Raw genomic sequence first — 22,663 nt, 5'->3', positions numbered from 1 at the left:
GATAGAAAGAGACCTTGGCTACTGATGGGCAGTTGGCTGAATATGAGCCAGCAGTGTGCCCAGGTGGCCAAGAAGGCCAATGGCATCCTGGCTTGTATCAGGAATAGTGTGGTGAGCAGGAATAGGGAAGTCATCCTGCCCCTGTACTCTGCATTGATGAGGTCTCACCTCGAGTACTGTGTTCAGTTTTGGGCATATTTTCTATTTTGGGGATTGGTAGTAGGAAGTAGAAGTCTGCTTTCCATTCATTTAAAAAAAGGTTAAGCATTTATTTTATAATCATATTATAAAAGTTCTTATGTTCTACAGCAGAACTGAATCTTTTTGGTCTGTTTTTGAACTCTTGTCTGGTGTGTGTTCTTTGCTTAGTAGATCTATTCAAGTTGTCTTTTATAACCTTTTGGAAAAGGCTTTCATTACTATTCTTAATGCACTTACCTTTATAGCATATGCCTATACAAATTAAGTTGCTGTCTTCTTTCATTCCATATGTCCTTGGAAAGTCATTCCTACTTGGATTGGAATATTGGACTACCTAATGGATATGTTATGTAGTTTTGGCTCTGATACACTGAGAAATTAAGCAATGGGAATTCTTAATTACTGTGTTGTTTTTATAACCACTTCTCTGTATGTCCTCACCTCAAAATAAAAGTGCTTCATTTTTGCACATTTGTTGGCTTGACCCTACCCCTGTATGATCAGCTCTGAAGCAAGTCTGTCCTGGTAAATGAAGAGATGCACTTGTATAGACCTTATACAGGTCCTTGAATAGCCTGTAGTTCATGGATTGTTCCTATATCAAATAGCAGATACCCTGCTGTTTTGTAGGGTTACTGTCTTACAGGAATATAATGTCTTCAGGGGCTTTGTCAATGCTACTAACGTAAGACAAGGGGCGTTAAAAGAGGCAAAGTGAAGAGTTTGAAGTAAAACTCCAAAGCAGGACAGCATAATTGCAGAGATGGGGGGAGAGGTGGGAGATTTGGGGGAGGAAACAGACTGAAAGACATTGAGAAAATCACGTGTTTCTGCTGCCAACTTGCTAACTGTACCTTCCTAGCATTATGCAACTGGAATTAATAAATTCGGCTCTTGAACAGTCATATGGAGTTAGGAAGTCAATTTTAGAAAGGTGATATTGAGGATGCTTAATTTGGCTCATGCAGCTGCCTGCGGCCTGATGTCCTGCTTTAAGTGGTGCCAATAGAGTCATCTGTGGGAAGAACCAGGACAGATCGTGACCTAGCTGGGGGAAGCAACTTTGGTAGGCTTTTCCCTTGAGGGGATTCCTGATGCATTGGATTTCCAGTCCATCTCTAATTAGTCAGTTATCCAAACTGTTGCAGAGGAAAGGGGATGCAAAGGTGAGAACAGGCTGGAAGGTGGAAAGTCTTTAAAAGGAGATGGTTGTGAACAGATGAATATGAAATCATATCCTCTGTTAAAATATACCAAAGTGTATTATGTGTACATTCTTGAGAGATGGAAAGATGTTAGGTTTTCCTTGCATTCCAAATATGTAGACAATTAAGCCTCATGTTTATTTGGCTTGTACTGATCTTTCAAGGTAGATTGATCCTGTAGCTGCTTCAGGCTTCTTCCATGCAGGGTCTGTGAGTACATTACTGCAGGCTTGGTGTTGCTGATAATTTGTTTCCTAAAAGCCTTTGTTATGCTCAGGTTGCATTTTCTCATGGCAAAAATATGAGGTAAAACCCAACCGTGTTAATTGTTAGCAGGTGTCTGTGTTGGGTTTCTTGCATGTATATATGCAAATGATGTACCAGAACTTTCTAGGGTGGGTTGGTTCGATTCTGCAAGCTTAGCTTGTATGTTTCGGCACTGTGTGTTCTAGGAGGAAGTTTGAAGCAGTGAGACATGAAGCTGTGAACCATGGTAGAACATAGTGATTTTAAATACGAATTCTATGTGTAGAATAACAAAAGCAAGATACAACAACTGGTCTGTGTTACTTCATTTCCCTCCTTTCCCTTCTGTCTTCAGTGAGCACTTAAAACGGGTAGGCTTAATGACGTTCTTTCTACTATTGTAGTTCTGAATAATTCCAGTTAGTGAATGACCGTAGCCATCATCAAAAGCTGTAGTCTTTTTTACTAACTTCTGTTCTTTGCTTTCTAATGCTCAAACCTATGTAGTTTGTTCTGACAAATTACAGGTCTCTACAGCACTTAGTGGCATCCAGTACCTTCGTGCAGCCATACAGCTGCTCATGGATAGTGTCTAATTCTAACAGGCCATGAAAGGCTGCAGCATGGTGCAGACAGCCAGGCTGCTTCCTAGGCTGCCTGAGGGCTTCAGTCACAGCTTAATGGGCATAAAAGGCTGGCAGCTGTCATGCAGGGGAGATGAGCAGAGAAATGTGTAATTTCAGAAGTTTTAAAGCACAAAGCTTTCCAGATGAGTGGTATATTTCCGCTTACTGACAACTTTATTATTAATTATCATTATAGGTAGATCTTTTGCATTAACAATAATATAGATTCACATTTGTTGAGAGCTCTCAGTGATGGTCCGAGCTAAAGTAAAGCATCGAGGGCACTGTTGTGCACTTAGACATGAGGACCTGATGCTTGCTGAAAAGAATAAATAAGAAAGGTAACCTCTGTAATACACTTCCTGCTTCTGTATTTTGTAAATAAGTTTATACGCTACACTCTTAACTGTAGGATATAGAAAGTTTTAGCATATTCAGTATTCATTGTCTGCATGACCACAGTGGAAACAATACAGTGCTGTTTTGAGTATGCAAAGCTTGTTGTGTTGCCTTTGAACAGGTCACTTGTTTGCTGAATCTGGGGCAGATTAACTGTCCTTGACATCTCAATGTGTTGCACATGGTCTCTTCATGTTTTGGATGACTTTCCCAAGTTCAGATGGCAAACAACATCTACATTTTGACATTTGAGATGGATGAGATCTCATTACAACCCCCCCACTCATAACTACTTTGGTGGAATCTTGGCAAGAAATTCCTGTTTTGCTCTAGGACCTCCTCGGAAGGGGATCAATTTTTATTAGTTCTAATTCTCTTTGATTCTAAGTTCTGTAATCTTAGATGTAGCTGCCATCTAGTTGATTTCCTATTTTACCAAATATTTACACAGAAAAAAAATGCATGTACTATGTACTGTATATGATTCCAATTTTCTGTCCTTCAATTTTGTTAGTTCTTAAATAATTTTGTACTCTATAGGTGTTTGCAAGCAAATAGGAAAGCTTCTTTGCTTTTAGAATTGCCCGCCAGTCAGAAGTCACAGATGAGTGATGTCCTTCTGGTTTACATCTCTGGTGTTTAGTAGAACGTGCAGTTTTTGCAGCTGTTGTGTGCCTTTTGCTCTTGACACAATACTTGACTACCTCAAAAGGGAGTTTTTCTGATTCAGGTTGAGAAGCTAAAATTGGAGTGAATTTTGGTGTGATTTGTCGAAACATACTTTATTTTCCTTCTTTCAGTATGGCGATAAGCTTCTGATTTTTTTTTTTTCTCCTGTTCTTTCTTTCTTTTTCTTTTTTTAACTTCCAGTGTTCTATTTAGGTGAGTGCTATAGTTTTTGAGCCTTTTCTATTCCTCAAGAACATTTGTTCACTGTTGTAAGAAAACAGCAGACTTGGGTGCTTTTCAAAGCTTTCGTTAAGTCCCATCATCTAGAAAAAATTTGTTTTGCGCTTCTGTGAAATTTTCATCCATGTGAAATAAATCCATTTTGCAGATCAGGTAACGTTTGTTGCAGCTTTTATTTGCTGTATTATGTTGTTGAGCTTGTTTGGCTTATAAAGCAGGCAGTAGACAGCTTCTATGTCATGCGATGGCTGTCCATGTTCTTTGATTGTTGCACCTTTTTTTTCCTCCTTCACAAAGTAGAAATCCAAACCATTGATTTATGATCTGTCCTCACTTTTAGGTCCTACATTGCCTCGACAGAATTCACAGCTTCCCTCTCAAGTACAAAATGGTCCATCACAAGAAGAATTGGACATCCAGAGAAGGTATGGTACTGTAAGTGAGCAAGCTGTTCAACTGAAGGATGTAGTAGCTCTTCGCTGATAATGAGAAATTAAATGATGAGGACATAATGATCTAATCCACTAGAGCAGCTTATGCTGGGGATTTTCAATAGCACAGCTTTACTTTATAAGAACTTCATATCTAGATCACTTGTTCTTGGTCTCCAGCCATTCAAATATTGCAAGGCATGATGCTGTTGGCCTGTCATGAAGGAGCTGATGTTCAGATTGGAAACCTTGAAAGATTTCACCACTGTTATCCTCAGTGAGACTGGTTTTTTTTTACCAGTGACTGTTGTAGCTTCAGGTTTTTACACCTGCTTCTAAAGAGGAAGGCAAAAAGCAAGCAAGGAAGTAACTTTTAACCTCTGGAAATAGATAATTAAATAGCCAAGAAGGGGAATGGGTTATTTTATTTCTACTGGGTGTATGCGGTAGATCAAAATATCATATAGGAAAACTAGAAAATTTGTTTCCTTTATACTATCTTTGACAACAACAAAACACCCTACGGCCTTCATTTTCAGCTTCTAGTGTATGAATTCAGAAAACCATTAGTGTAAATTGCAACTGTAGCAACAGAAGTCTGTGTTCCTCTGGCCAGGTGGCAATCCTATAAGCAGTTTTCTGTTCAATGAGAAACCTCCGAGCCTTGTCCCTTGTCCACTTTGTCAGACCTGTAACATTTTTGACATGAGGGATTTTTTTTTTCCAGTTTGTTTTCATGATTAGTGTGTCAATCATTTGGCCACGTTCTGTGAACGAACTTCCAAACTGTCATATTTCTGCTTTTATTGCCTGTCAGCACAGATTAGTGCTGTCTGTAGAGCGTGTGGGATGGTGGTCTGTGAAATGGCAGGGTATTCTAGGTTAGTGGTATCACACTGAGTTGAAAGTGAAAAACAAAAGTCTTGGAGTGTCTTCACTGCCATTGAAGCAGTCCTGGATTGTCTTACCATCAAACCACTCCCAGGAGATTAACTGTTCCAGAAGGGTTGCTGGGAATGATTTGGGTTACACAGAGTACAGATGCAGGGAGTGGGGTCCTTGAATGGAAAGTAAGTGGCTCAGATTGACAGTGTAATGTATGTAATAGTTTTCAGTGCTAACAGGAAAAGTGTTAATGCACTGGGTATTACTGGCAATGGTACTGAAGATTTTTCTGTTTTTACACTTTTTTGCTTAGTTTATGTAGAGGTGAGTGAAAACAGATGGCCAATTTACAAACAATTCATATTAGATGAATTCGTTACACATGTGGAAAAAAGTATTGACATCAATATTGGTCACAATTGTCCATGTCTTTCCAGCAGGATGTAACACTTCTTAAATCTGAGGAGGAATTGTTTTATCTGACAGTTCCCTTGTTTAAAAATGAACATCAAGAAGCTCATTACAAATCTGCCTGTTTAAGGTGTTTACGTGTAAACCTGCTGTCATGGTAAAGGTCTCTTTTCATGTTCCTTTCCTTTTGACAGATTTTGAAACAGCTGTTTTCTTTTGATCTTTTTTGTTCCACTGTAATGTTTTTTAATGTTATTTCCCTTTCTGTTCCTTTAGAAGGCTTTATTAATTGAAATTTCTAGTGCTGGAAAACTTAGCAGAAAAACATTGTAGATGGGAGTCACCAGAAGGAAGTGCTTCCCTGCATGAAGAGCTCTGAAAGTCCCTTGAAAGTTCTTATGCATAAAGGCCGTATTATTAGGTGCCATTCTTATAGCTTCACTTTTTATTTGATCTGTGTGCTCTACTTGTTTTCATCTAGCATAATGTCCTCTTTGAAGTCTGGTCCTGGTTTTGATTTCTTTTTTTTTTCTGCCCATGAAAAAAGATAGGGAATGACAATGAGTACTTACGTTCATCGCCAGATTGTGGAAAAATACTGCTTTTGTGACAACAAGCCTAAGAAAAACACAGTTTTATCAAAACATATCACAAATATTCTGCTGTCTTTCTGGGTTGTTTTTTTTTTTTTTGTCCCTGTAAACATGTAGCTATAATACAGTTCAGTTAACTTTGAGCTACATCTTTTGCACTAAGTCTTTCAGCATTTAGACTGTAATAACAACAGCCTTCCTGTGATAGAGAATAGTAAATAGTTGGGAAGAAAGGTGCTTATGTATTTATTATTTTTGACAGGTCTGTGAGTGACATTTCTAGTCTCAGTAGAGGCAGAGTGGGCAAAATTGGGTACTGTGGGGAGCAGAAGAACATGAGGGCACAGGAGAAAGGGATGAATGCCACTTTGTGGAAAGGAATATGGAGTTGAGATGCATCAGTAGAAATGCAAGCTTTGCAGTCTATCACTTGTGAAATATGTCTCTTGGGATGAGGGGTTTCTGTTTAACATTTGACTTGATAATAATTCTCAGTGCTGGTCTCATCTCTCTTATCTTAAAAATCCCTCAATCCAGGAGCATTTGACCAACTTCCACATTAAAGAAGTTAGGAAAATACATTTTAGATGATTCTAGGTTTGAGAATAAAAGATCTGCTTTCATAAAAAGTGAAGTTGGAAAAGGACCCTGTAAAGATCATCCAGTCCAACCTCCTGCTTTTGAAGTAGGGCTAATTTCAGTGACTTGTAACTTCAGGACTTCCCTAGACACAAATAGACACAAGTATTGCCTCACAAATACTTTGCCACAGGAGTGGCTGGTGAGGAATGGCATTTTAAAGGGAGATCTTCAACTCATCTGATGTTATACTTTGCTTTCATAGCTGTTGAAGAATTTCACTGAATCCAGGAGCGGAAGAATTGAATTAAATCTTTGTAACAGAAGTGTCTTATTTTTTTTCAGAGATTTTTGTTTTAGATGTCTTACCTCTTGAATAAAAGTATTAAAATACTAATTGTACTTTGCAGAATGTTTGCATTAGTTAGTATGCACTGAACAACAGTTCATATGGCCACTAGGACCATATATGCAGTGTGAAACACTGAGAGTTTTATAAGGCCAAGATTATAGATTGAGTGGCTGATTAAATGACTACACCTGGTAAGTTTTTAAATTGTTGTTTTCTTAAAAGAAACCTTAGCACAGATGTGTGCTTTCCATATCAAAATAACCAGGGAGTATTTCAGGCTAATTTAACCTTCTTTAACTTGCAGTAATGTAAATGTAACAATAATATACTTTAAAACATGTAAGCTTCTATTTGATCCTCGGAAGTGAAGGCTTTCTTTTGTCTTAAGAGTTATTTTTTCCTTTTGTCAGAATGTTAGGCAGCATATACAAATTCCACTTGTTATTTGGTAATGAGCAACCTCAGTTGACACAGGTATTTGCTAATAGCTTCAGAGTTGATTAACATTTTAAAATACAAGATGAGTTCATGGCATGCCTCTGTGTGCTACTCGTGAGTATAAATTTACCTTCTCTTCTAGCCATGGTAAATATATTGTCAGGAATATGATTCACTGAGTTGGAATCTGGTATGACACTGAGGAATTTATTGAGTTAATGTTTATAAATAACTTCAAAATCATCGCTGCTTCATAAATAAAGAGACCAAGAGCATCAGAAACAGAGGAAGTGTATAGGTTGTAAGGAATAATGAAGGTGTACAAGCCACCTGTCTTTCAGGGACGTAATGGACCAAAAGTTGACCGCCTTTTGTCGTAAGTAATTAAAAATATTAAAAGTTCTCCAAACTCAAGAGCAGAATAGTGGTAGGGTTTTCTTGGTAGTTGTTAAATACTTGAATTTTGCTTATAGCTTTTATTTGTATCTTGGATTGCTTTGACGCTATTAAAGAGAACTTGGCATGTGACTGCTAGAAAGTAGCATTGGTGTGGTGCTGTATTCATAAAATCTTTTGGGAGACTTCTGGCAGTGGATTGCAGATGTTTAGAGGCTGACAAGGATAGCAGTTCTTATCATGTTTTGAAAGGCTTAGGTGAACGGATTGGATCTTACATATTAAATGTATATATATATTTATTTTTTCCCAAGACTTGATGTTAATTTATAACCACCTTATAAGGGTCTACGTTTCTGGTAAATTTATCATTTTGAATATAATTCCAACTATTTTAAAAACGTACGGAGATACTGAGAAAAATACACCTGCATCCTGCAATTAAGTACAAATCTAGTAGATGCAATGTAAAGAAAGGAAAGTTTGCCCATCACTTTCTGTCCTGATTGCCTGCTTTCTACTGTTGGTTTTCTTTTTTTCCCCTAATCTGTGACCTTTCTCTAGTTAATAGCTATATATATTGTTTCCAGTTCTCTTTTGCCTTTGAAGTTTATTTATCTGACAGCTTATTTTGGAAAAGTAGTATTTCTTTAAAGGCACACAAACTGATTAGGTTTAACTGAACAAATGGTTATGTGTGTGAATTAAGTATAGTAATTATCTTCCTAGTTTAGGTTTATAAATGTTCAGTGGGATACTACTATGTGTCTTATAAAGTCCGCATGAAGTTTACATTGTGAAGTCATCATTTAGGTGGAGTCAAAGGGTGTGGTTTTTCTGTGATCTTTTTGTGGTTTCTTTCTTGAGCAGCACATAGGCACAGGGTTCTGGGAAGATGAAATTGTACCAATACAGCTTAGTTCCCAGGTTGAGTTTGTTGAGGTAGTTTCCTGGGCCATCCTGAGGCAATCTGGATTGTAACAACTTCTGCTTTGCATAGTGAGAAGAGAGGAGAGATAGTCAAAACCAAAGACCCATCACGTCCTAAAGGCTTCAGGGTTTTATTTTTGCCCTCAAAGTTTCTGGAAAACAAAGAGTTCTGATATGGTAATGACACTTTGTTTTTTGGTGCCTCATTTTATTTCCATTCACAATTTCTTTCCATTCACAGTGATATTTTTGTTAGGTCTGTCAAGTCTGGCTGGCTAGAGACATAACTGATTTTATGTAGAGGTAATGGGAGTGCAGGCTGGTTACAGCTCTGAACAGCTGTGGAGGTCAGGCAACACTCACGTATTCAGCAGACTGAGAAAAGCTCTCTTCCGTTAAGCAGTCTTATAACTACATTTGCTAAATTACAGCCTTAATTGCTGCGATTATGTATGCTGCTTGAAGGATGGTTCTGCAGGTATGTTAGTTGAAAATGCCTCTTTGAAATCTTACTATTTTCGCAACATCTTCAGTTCTCTGGGCTTTATTTTTCTGTTTAATGCAAAATATGAAATCAGGGTAAGAAAATAGTCCATATCTTTTCCAAAACTTTAATTTGATTCCATTTTATGAAGCTAGTTCTGTCCCTTCCAATCTCGTGGAAATACCACTGACAGTTTGCTAATGAAAGTAGCCTTTTCTACTATTTGAGATTCTTACTTTTTATTAAAATCTGTTATGCACAGAGGACTTCTTTCAATCTGGTTTCTACCAGTTATGTTCAAGTGTTCTGTTTGTTTACTTAATAGGTTTAAAAGACCAATATGAAGAGAACTGTGCTTAGGCTCCACCAAAGTTCATTAAAAGACTTCTTTCCTTACCGGGAATTCTGTATCTAATAATCCTTTGGTTTGTAGTTGCCTTCACATCTTACATTGTGATGGCTAGTTACCAGTTATTGCTTGAGTGATGAAAAACTTTGTTTTCCATCTAATTCGTTTTGAAAAGCTTATGACATAAAAGCTCGTTATTAGACCTTAAATCTCTTTTGATCAAGGAAACGAAAGCTGATTAATTTGACTTTGGTAATGTGAAAAGCCTTAAAACTGCTTCTAAGGAAAGAATAATTAGCCAGATAAAACAGCAGAGTGAACTATGGCCAAATAGTGTTTTCTTTTGTGAAAGACAAAAGCCAATTGATGCAGTGTTCTTTAGTGTAGAGCATTTGACAGACACCAAAAGGGGAAGCTTCTAGTTAATGTGGAAGGATGGAGGACCACTAAGGAAGTGTGAGAAGTAGCAGTTTCTCCTGCATCGGATTGAGGCCAATCACATTTTATCTAGTTTTCCTGAAGAAACCCGTCCTGCTGCTGATGGGAGTTGAGGTACATGAATACAAAGGAGATAAGGAGGAAATGGATTACATTGTGAATTTTGATCAAAATGGAATGAGAAATAACTCATGGCTTCTGCCCTGTTCTTGGACGCTTTTGGAGGGAGTGAAAAACCACCTGTACATTAAATACTAGTGCTTGGGATATCTAAATATTAGTCTAAAGGAAAATCAAATTTGACAGTGGAATTTTGGAATTCAGTGGCAGTCAATTTCAGGGGAAAGCTGCTTAAATATTGGAAATAGCTGTGATGACAAACAGACTAGATTAGTGTTTCAAAATCATGGCACGGGTGTGCAATTAAAAGTTCTGTATAATTTTGCATTAAATGGTGTTAAAGTGTCAGGTGTTCTTTGCAAACTTCAGGGAGAAAAAACCAATCATTGAATAGTCACCTTTCTTTACTGTAGATCTCCAATGTGTGTTTCTAGCAAATATTAAGGGCTAAGGAAGGCACACCTTTTTCCCATTCTAATTATTCTGAATTCCCATTCAGTTTATTTCTCTAAACATCTTAACAGCGATAAACATGGGTTGACTGTATGTAGTTAAACTTATGTTGAGACACTGGGTTGCCACTCTCTGGTAAACTCCAAAAGCTGTCATTGAAAAGCTGAGGTCGGTCCTGCATCTGGAGCTAAGCCTTATGTTGCCTGCTTGCAGCCAGCTGCTCTGTTTCAGTAACTCAGTGGTGAAAGGAGGCGAGGATCATATGTGATGCATTCTGGTAGGTAGGCAGGGACTGCTGGATTAGATAATGGTATCTCTGCTCACATGCTTAAGCTTTCAGCATTTCACAATAAAACTCCAGATGTTGTTGTCTTTTGTATGTTGCTCCATATACTGAGGCAGGGTTAGTGAAACCAGTATAAGAGCTCAGAGCCCTTAAAACATGGGCTTCTTAAATTGGTAAATGTGCTTCAACTTAATGGCCATGAAGCTTAATATGAAGTTTTAGTGGATGAAGTGATGTCTTTGGTGTCTTTGTTCAGTTCACTCCTCTTAAAGTGGTTCTTCCCTATTCTCATTTGCCGTGACTGTCACAGCATTAAACAGACCAAAGAGGGTTGGTTTTACTCTTCATATTCCTCAGTGACTCGATGCTCTCCTTGGACTCATAAGTTACTCAGCGAAGAAATAACAGAATATGAAATTGATGCGCTCATAAAGATGGCAAACAAATACTAGGCTTTAGCTGCATGCAACTGACCACTTAGTGTGGCAATCTATCCAGTCTGTCCTCAGTGTGTGTGTGTACACACACACACACACACACACATATATGTATTTTCTGCAGCTTTTGTCTTGATTCCTTGTTTTCTACAGTGAGGCTTAAAAAAAAAACAACTTCGAGTTATTCTCTGATTGGCTTGGAATGTTGATCTGCTCAATGCCTGTTGGATTGTGATGTGATAATAAAGATTCTTCTTTCTGTACTGCTTATGGGAATACCTGTTTTTAATGTATCTGGCTTCATGATAAGAAGTCCTTCAGGTTTGTGATTGAATTCTGTTGTTTGGGTGCATACGTGGTGGTCTTGGTGCAGTTTTGTCACCTTTCTAGGAAGAATTTTAATGGCTTGATCCCACAGCCGAGATCAAAATAACCCAGTGTTAGAATATTCAAGATTTGCTGGGACATTTTCAGTGCCTCTTCAGCTCCATTAAAAGTTATCTACCAACCAGGACAATGTACTTTCTCTGTGACTGAGGAATTGTGTATGATCATGAATGTTTGTGTGTTTTAGATCTACCGATTTCCTGACATCTCAGAAATGCTTTAATTGAGGTGTAAGCATTCTTGTTAACCTCCTAATGCTTTTGCATACTTTTTTTTTTTTTTTTTTAATCTTAGAGAATTTTAAGGCTGTTATGAAGTGATAACTAAAGAAAAAACTGAATCAGAACTTCTCTGTATTTGCTGAGTAAATGGAAAATTAAAACTCCCGTACGAAAGTAAATTGGTAAATGCTGAATCACTTGCTGTTTAATAATGATAATTCTTCAGGTTGCAGGTAGATAAAAATGGTTGTTTTGTAGGTCTTTTTCTGTCTTTTATCTAGATCTTGGTAGGCAGCCAGTATGGTTTGGTGTGTGTCCTTTGCTGACTGAAGTATTTTTTTGCATCAGATAAACGTTAAAGCATTCAAAGGCTTAAGTACATTTTGTTTTGACATGTGAACACTGTGTATATTTGTAGCTCTCTGAAGAGGACAAAAGCCCAGGTAAGCCTTAGGGGAACACGTTCACATGTATTGGGAGAACAAGTCAGTCTCTAACACCGTTTAATTTTGAAGTGCATCTTACACTTAAGCTAAAATTGCATACAAATATATGAAGTATAGAGACAGTATACATTTATGTACAGTTTCTCTCTTGCTATATGTGCACATACACATACCTACATATATGCACACACCCCTCTCAAATAGTCAGAAAGGCTTTAAATAAAGATAACAAAGTCTACCCTACTGGGCCAGAGCCCATCTAACTTAATGACTCAAACAGGGCAAATATCCAGAACACTTCCCTCTGCTGCTCTGCCATTCTTTATGCATTTTTGGTTACAGTTTCTTGTGCTTGACTCAGTTTCTAAGTGCCTTTCCATAGATTTATATTCTTTTGGAATTCTTTCTTCAATTGTTCTGACAAGGAGTTCCATGTCTCGTCTATCTGATGTGGAGACTGGGGCACCTCACTGTTTCTTTTCCAAGTTACTTAGGAAATACAAAATGATACAGCTCTCGGTATGGCTTATCACATGGCTCTTATGTGAGAAGGTTATTTTTATAACCTTATATCAAGGTTATTTTTCTCTTTAAAAAAATATCTTGCAATTGCTTGATACATTAGTAAGCTCAATCCATTGGTGATACCTTCTAATTTCATACTGTGATGTGTCTAACTTAGTACTTTATCTGCATTCTAGTTTTCGGATTGACAATGTGTAGCTTCCTAGATAGACTATGCTAATTTAGAGTGAATGAGTTAACAAGATGAGTGAAGCTGCTTTAGAGTGTGTAAATGCTGATTCCTTCTCTGAATAGCTTTTTTTAGATAGGAAAATGTGTCCACTTGTCCTTTATAAAAGAGCCTAAGACGGCTGGGCTGAAGGTAGTCAAGATGAAAACCCTGTTTATCTCTGATGACAGATATTTATCTGAGGGAAGGAAAGTACAGAGGAAAATAAGTTTTGTACAAAACATAGGAAGGTACGAATGTAATGCCAAAAATATATTCAAAGTATGACGTTTCTGTGGTCTGCATTGTATCCTCTTGATGTTTTATGGAAACCCTCTCCTGGTACCCAAAATATGTTAGTGTAGTTTTTGGTAAGCTTGAGAGGTTAAAGATCAAGCAATCAAAATGCAGCATTAATTGCTTTCTAACTGCCATTACAATTTTGTTGTGTGGGAGTGCAGGAGCAGAGCTATTTTGCAGCTTCTCAGAGTATTGAGTAACAAATTCAGTGACAAAGAGTCTGTTTTCCTGTGCATAACTTGAACTTCATTGCTTGTTGTAACAAACTGTTATCGTGTTAGTGGCTTTTATATATATATATATATATATATTTTTTTTTTTAAGGAGGATCATTCTTCGGAGATAAGATGGACCTGAATAGTAACAACACATAGGCTGGGCCTTCCATTTCTTCTAGTATATTTTGAGCATGAATAGATGTGAAATAGCTAAAGTTCCATTCATTTTCAGGCTAGTTTTACATGGTTCTAAGCCTGTGATGTAGGATGACCAATGACCTTCTTAAATAAAATTGGCCAGTAGCAGATTATAGACAACATATGCCATAGATTAAGGTGTCTAATTTTAGGTCTCCTTTTTTTTTTTCCCTTGTATATTTAAAAAAACTGTCTGTGCTTTGTATTTGTTGAGAAATCTTCGGTTTGTATCTCAAGCAGAGCAGAAAATGTCTGTGTGCTTAATATATAGCTTTTTCTTTATAAATGTAATATTTTGGTGTTCTTTTAGTTGAGAGTTAAAATAGTGTGTGATAACTAACGTGTTTTTCAGTGATGTTTACTGACAGGATCATAGTGGTCGCATCTCTTAGGAGGAGGGCATGCCTAATTCTTCTTGTATATTGAGTTCCTTTATTTCAGTTGACTAGAAACATGCATCTTAGTTGACTGCTTAAAAAACCCACATCAAAAGAAAACACCCCATAACAACAACAAAAAGCAACATAGCAAAAAGCTAAAGTGAATATTAAAAAAAAATTAAAAAAAAAAAGTAGCTTTGTAGAGCCCATGGACTTCCTACTCCTAGGGAATTATTTGTTTCCTCTGCCTATCTGCTTTTGTTCTTCCTCCCTGCATCTTGCACCCTCCTGCTTTCCTTTGCTAGGACTTTCAGGAGCTGCAACCTATGCTAAGCCACTGCACAGCTTCCCTGGTGCCTACTCCCAAGATTTCTTACCACTGCCTGATTTTCCCCTGAAGGGTGTTCTCATCAGGATGATAGCTGAAATGCAAATATGTGTAGTATGCAAGTAGAGAAGCACACATAAAGTGTGCACTTTGACACATCTGTAACATTTGGATAAGTATTCGTTGACTAGTTTGTATGAAAGTTTGTTTTTGATTTTTTATGGGGATTTGTGTTATTGCTATTTCACTGTTCTTTTATTTACTATTTCAAGTATAAAATACCATGCAAAGAGCAAATGTAACTCCATATCCTCAGCTCATAAGATTGTATCAGTGACTAAAATATTGCCAGTAGCTTTCTATTCTTAACTCTTGAAAACTGTCTCTCAGAATGCTAAATTGGCTAGAAAGAAATAGCCTATATGGTTCTTTTTTTTTTTACAGTAAACATAATACCTTTTACTTAGCTGTGAAAAGTAGCATGCAAAGTTCAGAATTCTATATAGGTGCAAATGTTGCAGTTTTATTCTCACTGTTGCAAAGCCTGTTTGTTATTTCATCCCTTGTTTTTTTTTTTTTTTTGGTTTTTTTTTTTCCCTCTAACAGTTATTTGATATTTCTGGTTTTCACTTTGCAGCTCAGACTTTTTCCTTTTTTTTTTTTTTTATGATTGTAGACAGTTGCAAGAGCAACAAAGGCAGAAGGAGCTGGAACGGGAGAGGCTGGATCGTGAACGAATGGAACGGGAGAGGCTGGAGAGAGAGAGGCTAGAAAGGGAAAGACTTGAAAGAGAGCGCCTAGAACAGGAACAACTGGAGAGAGAACGACAAGAAAGGGAACGACAAGAGCGCCTAGAAAGGGAGAGGCAGGAAAAGGAGAGGCAGGACCGAGAAAGACTTGAACGACTTGAACGGGAAAGGCAAGAGAGAGAACGACAAGAACAGTTGGAAAGGGAACAATTGGAATGGGAAAGAGAGAGAAGAATTTCAAACGCTGGTAAGAAATTCAAAACTGAGTGTGTTCAAGTACCATACTCCTTATGTGTTTGGGTGATGGAGTGAGAGACGACAAAGGGCAGTGAGTATAGTTGTTCGAGAGTAGTCAGTGCTTGACTTGCAGTTGCTGGAATTGCTTCATTTCTTATGGGAAGAAATCCAAGATCTTTGACTTGCCTGTCATAATTTTCCATTAACCCTGAAATAAAATATTTAAATTGTTTGTTCACTCCATTGCTTTACTTATTGGTTGCTTAAAGTACTTGAATCATATTGGGCATCTCCAGCATTGGTTAAAGTATGATCAGTTAAGATTTCTAAATATTTTGTTGTTGTCTGCTCTATTTAAACAAAGTGTGTTCTCAGCACATAACACGACGAGAAAAGATTAGGTTGAGTATGTTAATGTAGAGGGTATGTACCTACATAAGGTGAATTAGTACTGTGAGAAATGCCTTCGAGTATGAAGTCTTGCTTCATTATGATTGTAGTAAATTTCAGTGGGATGTATTTGTAGATAATATACTGCCTGTGGAAATGCATCAAGCAACAATTGGAAGCTTTCTCACATTGGTAATGCAACGGAACATTAGTGAAGTGCTTCTTGGTTGTTCTTCAGTAGCTACCTCAATTTTACAGAAGTGATCAGGTCATAGTAAAAATGGACACATTGTGTGAAAAGCTAAACATTTTAGAAAAGGGATTTTATTGGTAGCTTTATTCCAAGTACCTTGAAGTTTGTGGTGGAGTGTTTTGTAGGGAAGAGAAAGGTAATGTTTACATGCTGCCTATGGTACGAGTTTGTATTAGTGGAATTCTTTAAAAAAGAAAGAAGTTAAGATCACTACACTTGCTTGCAATTTGCAACAAAACAAGATGGTGAAAGCTGATAAGACTTGATTAATCAACCCTGTGTCTAATCCATCTCACAGGTGGGATTTGAGAAAACTTATCCTAGAACATGCTTGTAAATTCAAATGTTGGCACAAAAATAGTTGGTAAAATTTAAAGGAAACTGTTTATGTTATGTAAAATTTTCCTAACAGTATATTCACTTGTGCCTAATCCTCTGGTACTAACTGTAGTCTACATTTATACATTTTGTTTGAATGCTGGTTTTGTTGCTTCATTAGCTCCCTTTTTCTCTTTCTCCTTTTTTTATCCTGCCTTTGCTGCTGCTTTCCATCTTCTGTCCAGCTCCATCTTTCGACAACTCCCCGTATAGCACTCCACTTCCTGAATACTCCAGTTGCCAGCCTCCTTCAGCACCTCCTCCATCATATGCAAAAGCAGTCTCAGCACCAATGTCAGAGGCCACACCGGAGTATGCTGTAGTGACTTCTGCACCACCGACTTCCACTCCCCCTACACCGCCTCTAAGGCACTCTGCATCACGTTTTGCTACATCTTTAGGCTCAGCTTTCCACCCAGTTCTTCCCCATTACGCTACGGTTCCTCGTCCACTGAACAAAAGTTCTCGGCCCCCTTCTCCTGTGAATGCCCCGGCGACGTTACCTCCAAACCCAAAGCCAGTTGCCTGGTCTGCGCCCAGTTTTGCCCCGCTTCCCCCATCACCTCCAGTAATGATAAGCAGTCCTCCAGGCAAAGCCACCGGTCCGAGACCAGTCCTCCCAGTGTCGGCTTCTAATCCAGTGGCTCAAATGCCCACATCTCCCACAGCTTCTAATGGGCTTTCTGAGAATGTGACTTATGCGGTTCCTTCACCTTCTACCTCAGGTCCAACTCCACCTCCGCCGCCTCCTCCCCCACCACTGCCTTCCTTTCCGCCTCTGTCACTCTCTGGACCTCAAGCTTCTCCTTCTCCAAACTCCCCTAATGCCTCGACTCCCTCATCCAAGCCTAGTGTTCTCCCTTCTCCCTCTGCAGCTACCCCTGCCTCTGTTGAGAACTCTCTAAACTCTGTGCTGGGAGACTCCTCTGCTTCTGAGCCAGTCTTGCAGGCAGCCTCTCAGCCGATTGAACCTACGACCCAGCAGGGTAAGGCTTTCTGTTATTGCTACTAATTCACTAATGAGGATTGCGGTCCAAACCAATTTGTTTCAAAGCCCTTAACTGCCCTGAAGAATTAATGAAATGCTTCAAAAGTTGCAGTGATCTTAATACCACAACGAAATATCATTTGGAAACTGGTAAGGGACAAGAGCCGGCAAACTGTGATCTATCATAAGTAAAATGTGGGTTTCTTAAACTCTCATTGGTTGAGAACAGAGCTTGTTGGATACTTTCTTGGTAAATCTTGCAAGTTCAGGTTATTGAGATCATTGTATTAATAGGCAGCATTGTTAGTTTCCTAATGGCAGTTGAAGCAGAATGTGTATGTGGTTTTTGGACATGTGAATGACCTTAAGTGGGGAATAATTTAACTCACTTTGATAATTGTAGTGTAGCTTAAGTTTTTGAAAGCAGGGTGTAACAACTGCAGTATCTCTTCTGTTTTGTTGTTATGTGCTGTGTGCACACTTAAGGTGGTCTTATGGTGTTCTACCAGCTTAGCAGCTGACAGTCTTAAAAGATACTCTGCAAGTACATGTGATTTACATGGAGTAAATGTCTGTGTTAACCTGAATCCTGTTTTAGGTCTTACATACATAAGTCTGCAGTAGACCAGCTGAGGGTTTGGATAGAGAGGATCCAGGGGAATAAGTAGCTTCATCATACACAGACCATGCAGAGTTGATCCTGTTGATTCACTGTTGTCTTGCATTAAGTTGTGAGCTGCTCTGTGATTGAGTTGGCAGTAGCATGAGTGGCCTTAGTTTTATTATGGGATGAAAGCAGGTATTCAGATGGTGGGTGACTGCTAAAGAGTTTAAAATGTGTTTAAATGTACACAGAGGTTAGCATATGAGGAAGCCAGGGAGTCTCACAGGTGGAATTCCTGCCGTTACAGATTGCAGTGTGCAGAAGGAATGTGTGGGGCTCTTTTCTTAATCATTGGTTCTGAAATTGTTCCTATAATATAAGCACTTCAGTAGTAATCAGAATATTCTTTCCTCAAAACACATTTTGTATGTGAATTTAAAAGATTAAAGGACTCATAAATAAAAAACGGAGGAGACTGTCCCTGTCAGCTTCAAATATGTCAGTCTTCTAACTCACTAATTGGTGTCTGTGTTTAATAATTAAAGTTGATTTCTGAGGTTCTTTCTAGAGGAAAGATTTTTATGTGGGCTTAGAAACAGGTGTGGAAACTCATGCGTTTCCAGGGTTCAGATGTTTGGGTGGCACATTAAATGGTGTTGATAAATGAGAAATCATTTTGTTCAGCGGTATTTCAAGAAATAATGCATTTCTTCTGTAGTATTCTTACTTCACTTGACTATTTATAAAAGCTTTGCCTGTTTCCCTTCAGAAGGTTCTTGGTTGCAGCACAAAACCTGACTGGAAGGTTATTGTTTTTTAAATGGCTCTGAAGTTGTCTTGTCTCTTACAGCGCGCTATGTAATACTTCAAGTGCCTTAGTAAGAATGGTCTCCCCTGCTGAAACTTGCAATTTTTTCTTACCTATTAAAAAAAAAAATTAAAAAAAGATACTGGTATTAACTCCTCATATACAAAGAACCTGTGTGGCAAGTGAATTATCTTCAATATCCTCACTATAGGCTGTTTTTTTTTTTCTCTTTGACATTAGGTGTTGTCCAAGGACCACCTGCACCTCCTCCCCCACCCCCGCTGCCCCCAGGCCCAGCCCAGGCCTCAGTAGCAGCCCCACCACCTCCCGGCCCACCGCCACCACCGCCACCTCTCCCTCCATCAGGGCCTCCACCACCACCACCACCTCCTCCGCTTCCCAGCCAAGCTCCCACTGTTCCCCTCCCACCTCCTGCTCCCCCCCTTCCTGCTTCGGGGTTTTCAGCTGGATTTGTGTCTGAAGAAAATCGCCCTCTAACTGGACTAGCAGCTGCACTTGCTGGAGCCAAGCTTAGGAAAGTATCACGGGTAAATGCAATTGTTTTGTTTCTTTTTCTAACTTGTATTTCTAATTTCTGTGTTCCTGAACTGGCTGTAGTTTTTGTTTCAGATTAATAGCAGTATAAAATATATTGTGGATAAGCTTAATTTGTTATTAAAAAGCATTGCAGGGCATGCTATTCACCCTTTGTATTCCTTATTCAACTGTTTCTTTCTAGTATGCCAGCTTTGCTTATTTCAGCTTATATTGTTGTCAGCTGCAATTTCATTTACACATATTTTATGTCTTACAAAGGGTGAAGACTCCTCCAGTTCGAGTGGAGGAGGAAGCACTGCTCCATCTAAAACAGACAGTGGCCGTGGAAATGGGCCGCTTCCCTTGGGAGGCAGTGGTTTAATGGAAGAAATGAGTGCCCTGCTGGCCAGGAGGTAGGTAACAGTTTCTGTGCTGGAGCTGCGTAATCATCTTAGAGGGTAGGATTTTTGGTGTCTGTTTTCAGCCAGCTAAAGATCAAACAAACATCTGCATGCTCTTGTGGTTGTTTTGTGAAGTTGAGAACATTTTGTGAATAGCTGTTTTTATTCAAGTACAAGTGAGTACTTTTCTTCTCTGTAAGTCTTTGTGCAGCAGTAGGGGACTTCAAAAGGATAAGGAATTGCAAAATCACTTTGGCAAGAGGGCTTTGTCCCTGAAAACATTTTTGGAAGTTGTTTAATGTTAATATTCAATTATCTAGATATCAAGCTGTTCATATCTTTAATATATCTTTATTTACAATGAACAACACTCTTTCATCTTAGAGCCATGATGATCTTGGTAACTCTTTTCTCTGCCTGTAGGAGAAGAATTGCTGAAAAGGGATCAACAGAACCAGAGCAGAAAGAAGATAAAACTGTGAGTTGAGAAATTTTATCTGCTTCACCTTATTTGATATTTGAAAAAGATCCTAATGCACACAAGATAATCCTTATTTTACCATAATTAGTGTACATTGTCTGTTTTGTGAATTGTATGTTGTGTGCTCGTATGTAACATTACTGAGCAGCACCATTAAACCTCTATAAAAATTGCTCTAAATATTGAACAGTTGAGATTCATTTGCTAAATTCACGAGAGTCAGAAGTATTTATTTTTTTCTTTGCCGCTCACTTCTGCTTCTCTTCTTCATCCTTTTCTCTTCCCATTTAATCAGGAAGAATCAGAGTCTTCAACCTCTAAGGCTTCTTCAACAAGTACACCTGGTAAGCAGCATAGATTGATGAACATTGTGACTCTTAATACTAATTTAAAGATGAATCTCAATCAACTGTGTTGCATTTTTGGAGTCTGGTACTTACCTCATGAGCACTAACTTGCATTTTGCTGTAGAATGACATCTGCTGATGCTCTGTGTTTAATATAGCAGCCTCCTGTGTCTAACCTCTGAGGCTGGTCCATGGAAACAGCAATGAATGTGAAAGTATGCTGTCTTTTCAGTCATGGCAAAACACCCTGGGAAAATCCTCTTGCAGTGTGTAACAGTGTACTTGACCTTCACTGAATAAGCTGCCCAGGCAATATTAGAGGTGCTCAGTAAAACTTTGTCCAGTATCATGTTGTGATGAGTAAGCTTATAGCTTTCTGGATCCATGTGTAAAATGTACTTTTTTTTTGAGTTAAAATTGAGTTAATTTTGAGTCTTGTTTTGAAAGAAGAAATTACGTATTGGAACTCAAGGCTCATCTGTTTTTAGGAACAGACTTTGGTAAATAAATATCTTGCTGCCAAAAGATATTCTAGCTGTGTGAAGTTGTGTATTGCTTTATTGAAACTGACACTGAATTATTGTTACATAATTTGTTAACATGCTAGGAAAATTCTTAGTTTAAAAGCATACTCAGCCAGTATCTGGAGCTGACTGGTTATGGTTCCAAAATTCCATGTTTCACATCTAAGGCAATAAAGTACATTAAGTAAGGCAGACTATCTTCCATCTGGTTTGATTCAAGTGGCATTTACAGTGTGTACAGCTGAAGTGAGAAATAAAGGTGCTATCACAACATAAGAGGTTGCAGGATTAGAGCAAGATGAGGTAGCTTAGTGTAAAGGAACTAAGGCAATGTAGTTTTAAACAAAAGATTGACTTTGCCAGATACTTAAGATTTCTCAAAAATCTATACAGTAAATAGAAGACAACAATGTTTAATCTTTTTTTAAATTTATTTTTTACAGAATTAACAAGAAAGCCTTGGGAGAGAACAAATACAGTAAATGGAAGCAAGTCACCTGTTATATCCAGGTACTCCTTTTCATACCAGTAGCTGTTTAGAAAGATATGTTTGCTGTCTTTGCTCATGCTGCTAAAGATCTTGCGCTGAAGTAGCAATAAAATAATCATATTAATATTATTAAAGCAAGATTTATGGGTTGAAGAGTGCTACTATGAAACTGCTTTTAGAAATGCTAAGTATAAGGTGTTGCTTTTGAGGAATACTGATAAGTGAAATTTTGGTAATAAAAAATGAAAAGCCAAAAGATCACTTAACAATTGCTGTGGTCTATCTTTGCCTACAGAAATGTTTTAATTCTATTCCCTTTACATTAAGTCTGAAATTTCCTGCAATGGAGTCCAAGTTCAGTGCTATCATTTGTATGTTCAGTAATAAATCTGCTGAATAGCTTTTCTCCTTTCTATTTCTGTGCACACTATACTCCAGTAACTTACAATGTCTTTGAGCTTGAAGCTGATAACTTTGGTGATGTCCACTCTGCTGTACTGCTTTACAAGCCTTGACTTGGTTTCTTCCAGCTACTCCCCACCCTCATAGATTTTGCATGCTTTTAACAAAGCTCTCTTATTTTCAAGCACATAAAGGTATAAAAGCATTGTGTTGGAGGAGAAACTTATCACAGGAAAAAAAGAACTTGTGAAAGGAATCCTAGAAAGAGTGTTTTACATTTCATTCATTTGAGCCATTGGATGATATGACTCTTTGGACATAGGTTCCGTGTATATTCAATTGAAGGGAAAGTGGTAGTTGCCCTAATAAATAGGGCAACTTTCCTTATCAGGTTGCTTTGGGAAGTCCGGAACGCCTTTATCTCTTCATTTGGCCTGTCCTTACAGCTGATTTATTATACTATTGCATTGCAGCCTATTTCTCTGATGATTTTTTTCAGTTGGTTAAATGGAAAGGTTACCGTAGTCTGTTTTAATAGGTTTTCTGACCTAGAAGACATTATAGACGTTTCAAGACTACTTCAGATACATTAGGAAAATCTCTACAAGCTTTTGTCTTTATCACCCAATGGAAAATGTTGATAGAATGCAGACTGATCGGAGACTCGGTTAATGTATTCTCCATAAGCACTTAAA

At 38.1% G+C, this 22,663-nt stretch overlaps 1 protein-coding gene across 18 annotated transcripts in view; it reads left to right on the top strand.

The window, feature by feature from the left end:
* Positions 1 to 22,663, top strand: part of ENAH (ENAH actin regulator) — a 109,067-nt gene that overhangs the window by 76,600 nt on the left and 9,804 nt on the right. For 7 of the 18 annotated variants that reach the window (XM_032443300.2, XM_085542966.1, XM_085542963.1 and 4 more), the window contains 8 exons: positions 3,927 to 4,011; positions 15,056 to 15,375; positions 16,572 to 17,372; positions 19,027 to 19,334; positions 19,603 to 19,736; positions 20,148 to 20,202; positions 20,501 to 20,549; positions 21,520 to 21,586. In XM_032443300.2, coding sequence (XP_032299191.2) covers positions 3,927 to 4,011; positions 15,056 to 15,375; positions 16,572 to 17,372; positions 19,027 to 19,334; positions 19,603 to 19,736; positions 20,148 to 20,202; positions 20,501 to 20,549; positions 21,520 to 21,586 — 1,819 coding nt within the window. Of the gene's footprint in view, positions 1 to 3,926; positions 4,012 to 7,520; positions 7,652 to 15,055; positions 15,376 to 16,571; positions 17,373 to 19,026; positions 19,335 to 19,602; positions 19,737 to 20,147; positions 20,203 to 20,500; positions 20,550 to 21,519; positions 21,587 to 22,663 lie in introns of those variants that run through there. The other 11 variants (XM_085542970.1, XM_085542969.1, XM_085542968.1 and 8 more) reach the window with 3 other exon arrangements.

Source organism: Coturnix japonica, chromosome 3 (assembly GCF_054131305.1).
Source record: "Coturnix japonica strain WE chromosome 3, WE-NBRP24, whole genome shotgun sequence".
NCBI lineage: Eukaryota > Metazoa > Chordata > Aves > Galliformes > Phasianidae > Coturnix > Coturnix japonica.
The sequence above is the reverse complement of the archived record's forward strand: the minus strand, read 5'-3'. Positions and strand labels throughout refer to the sequence as shown.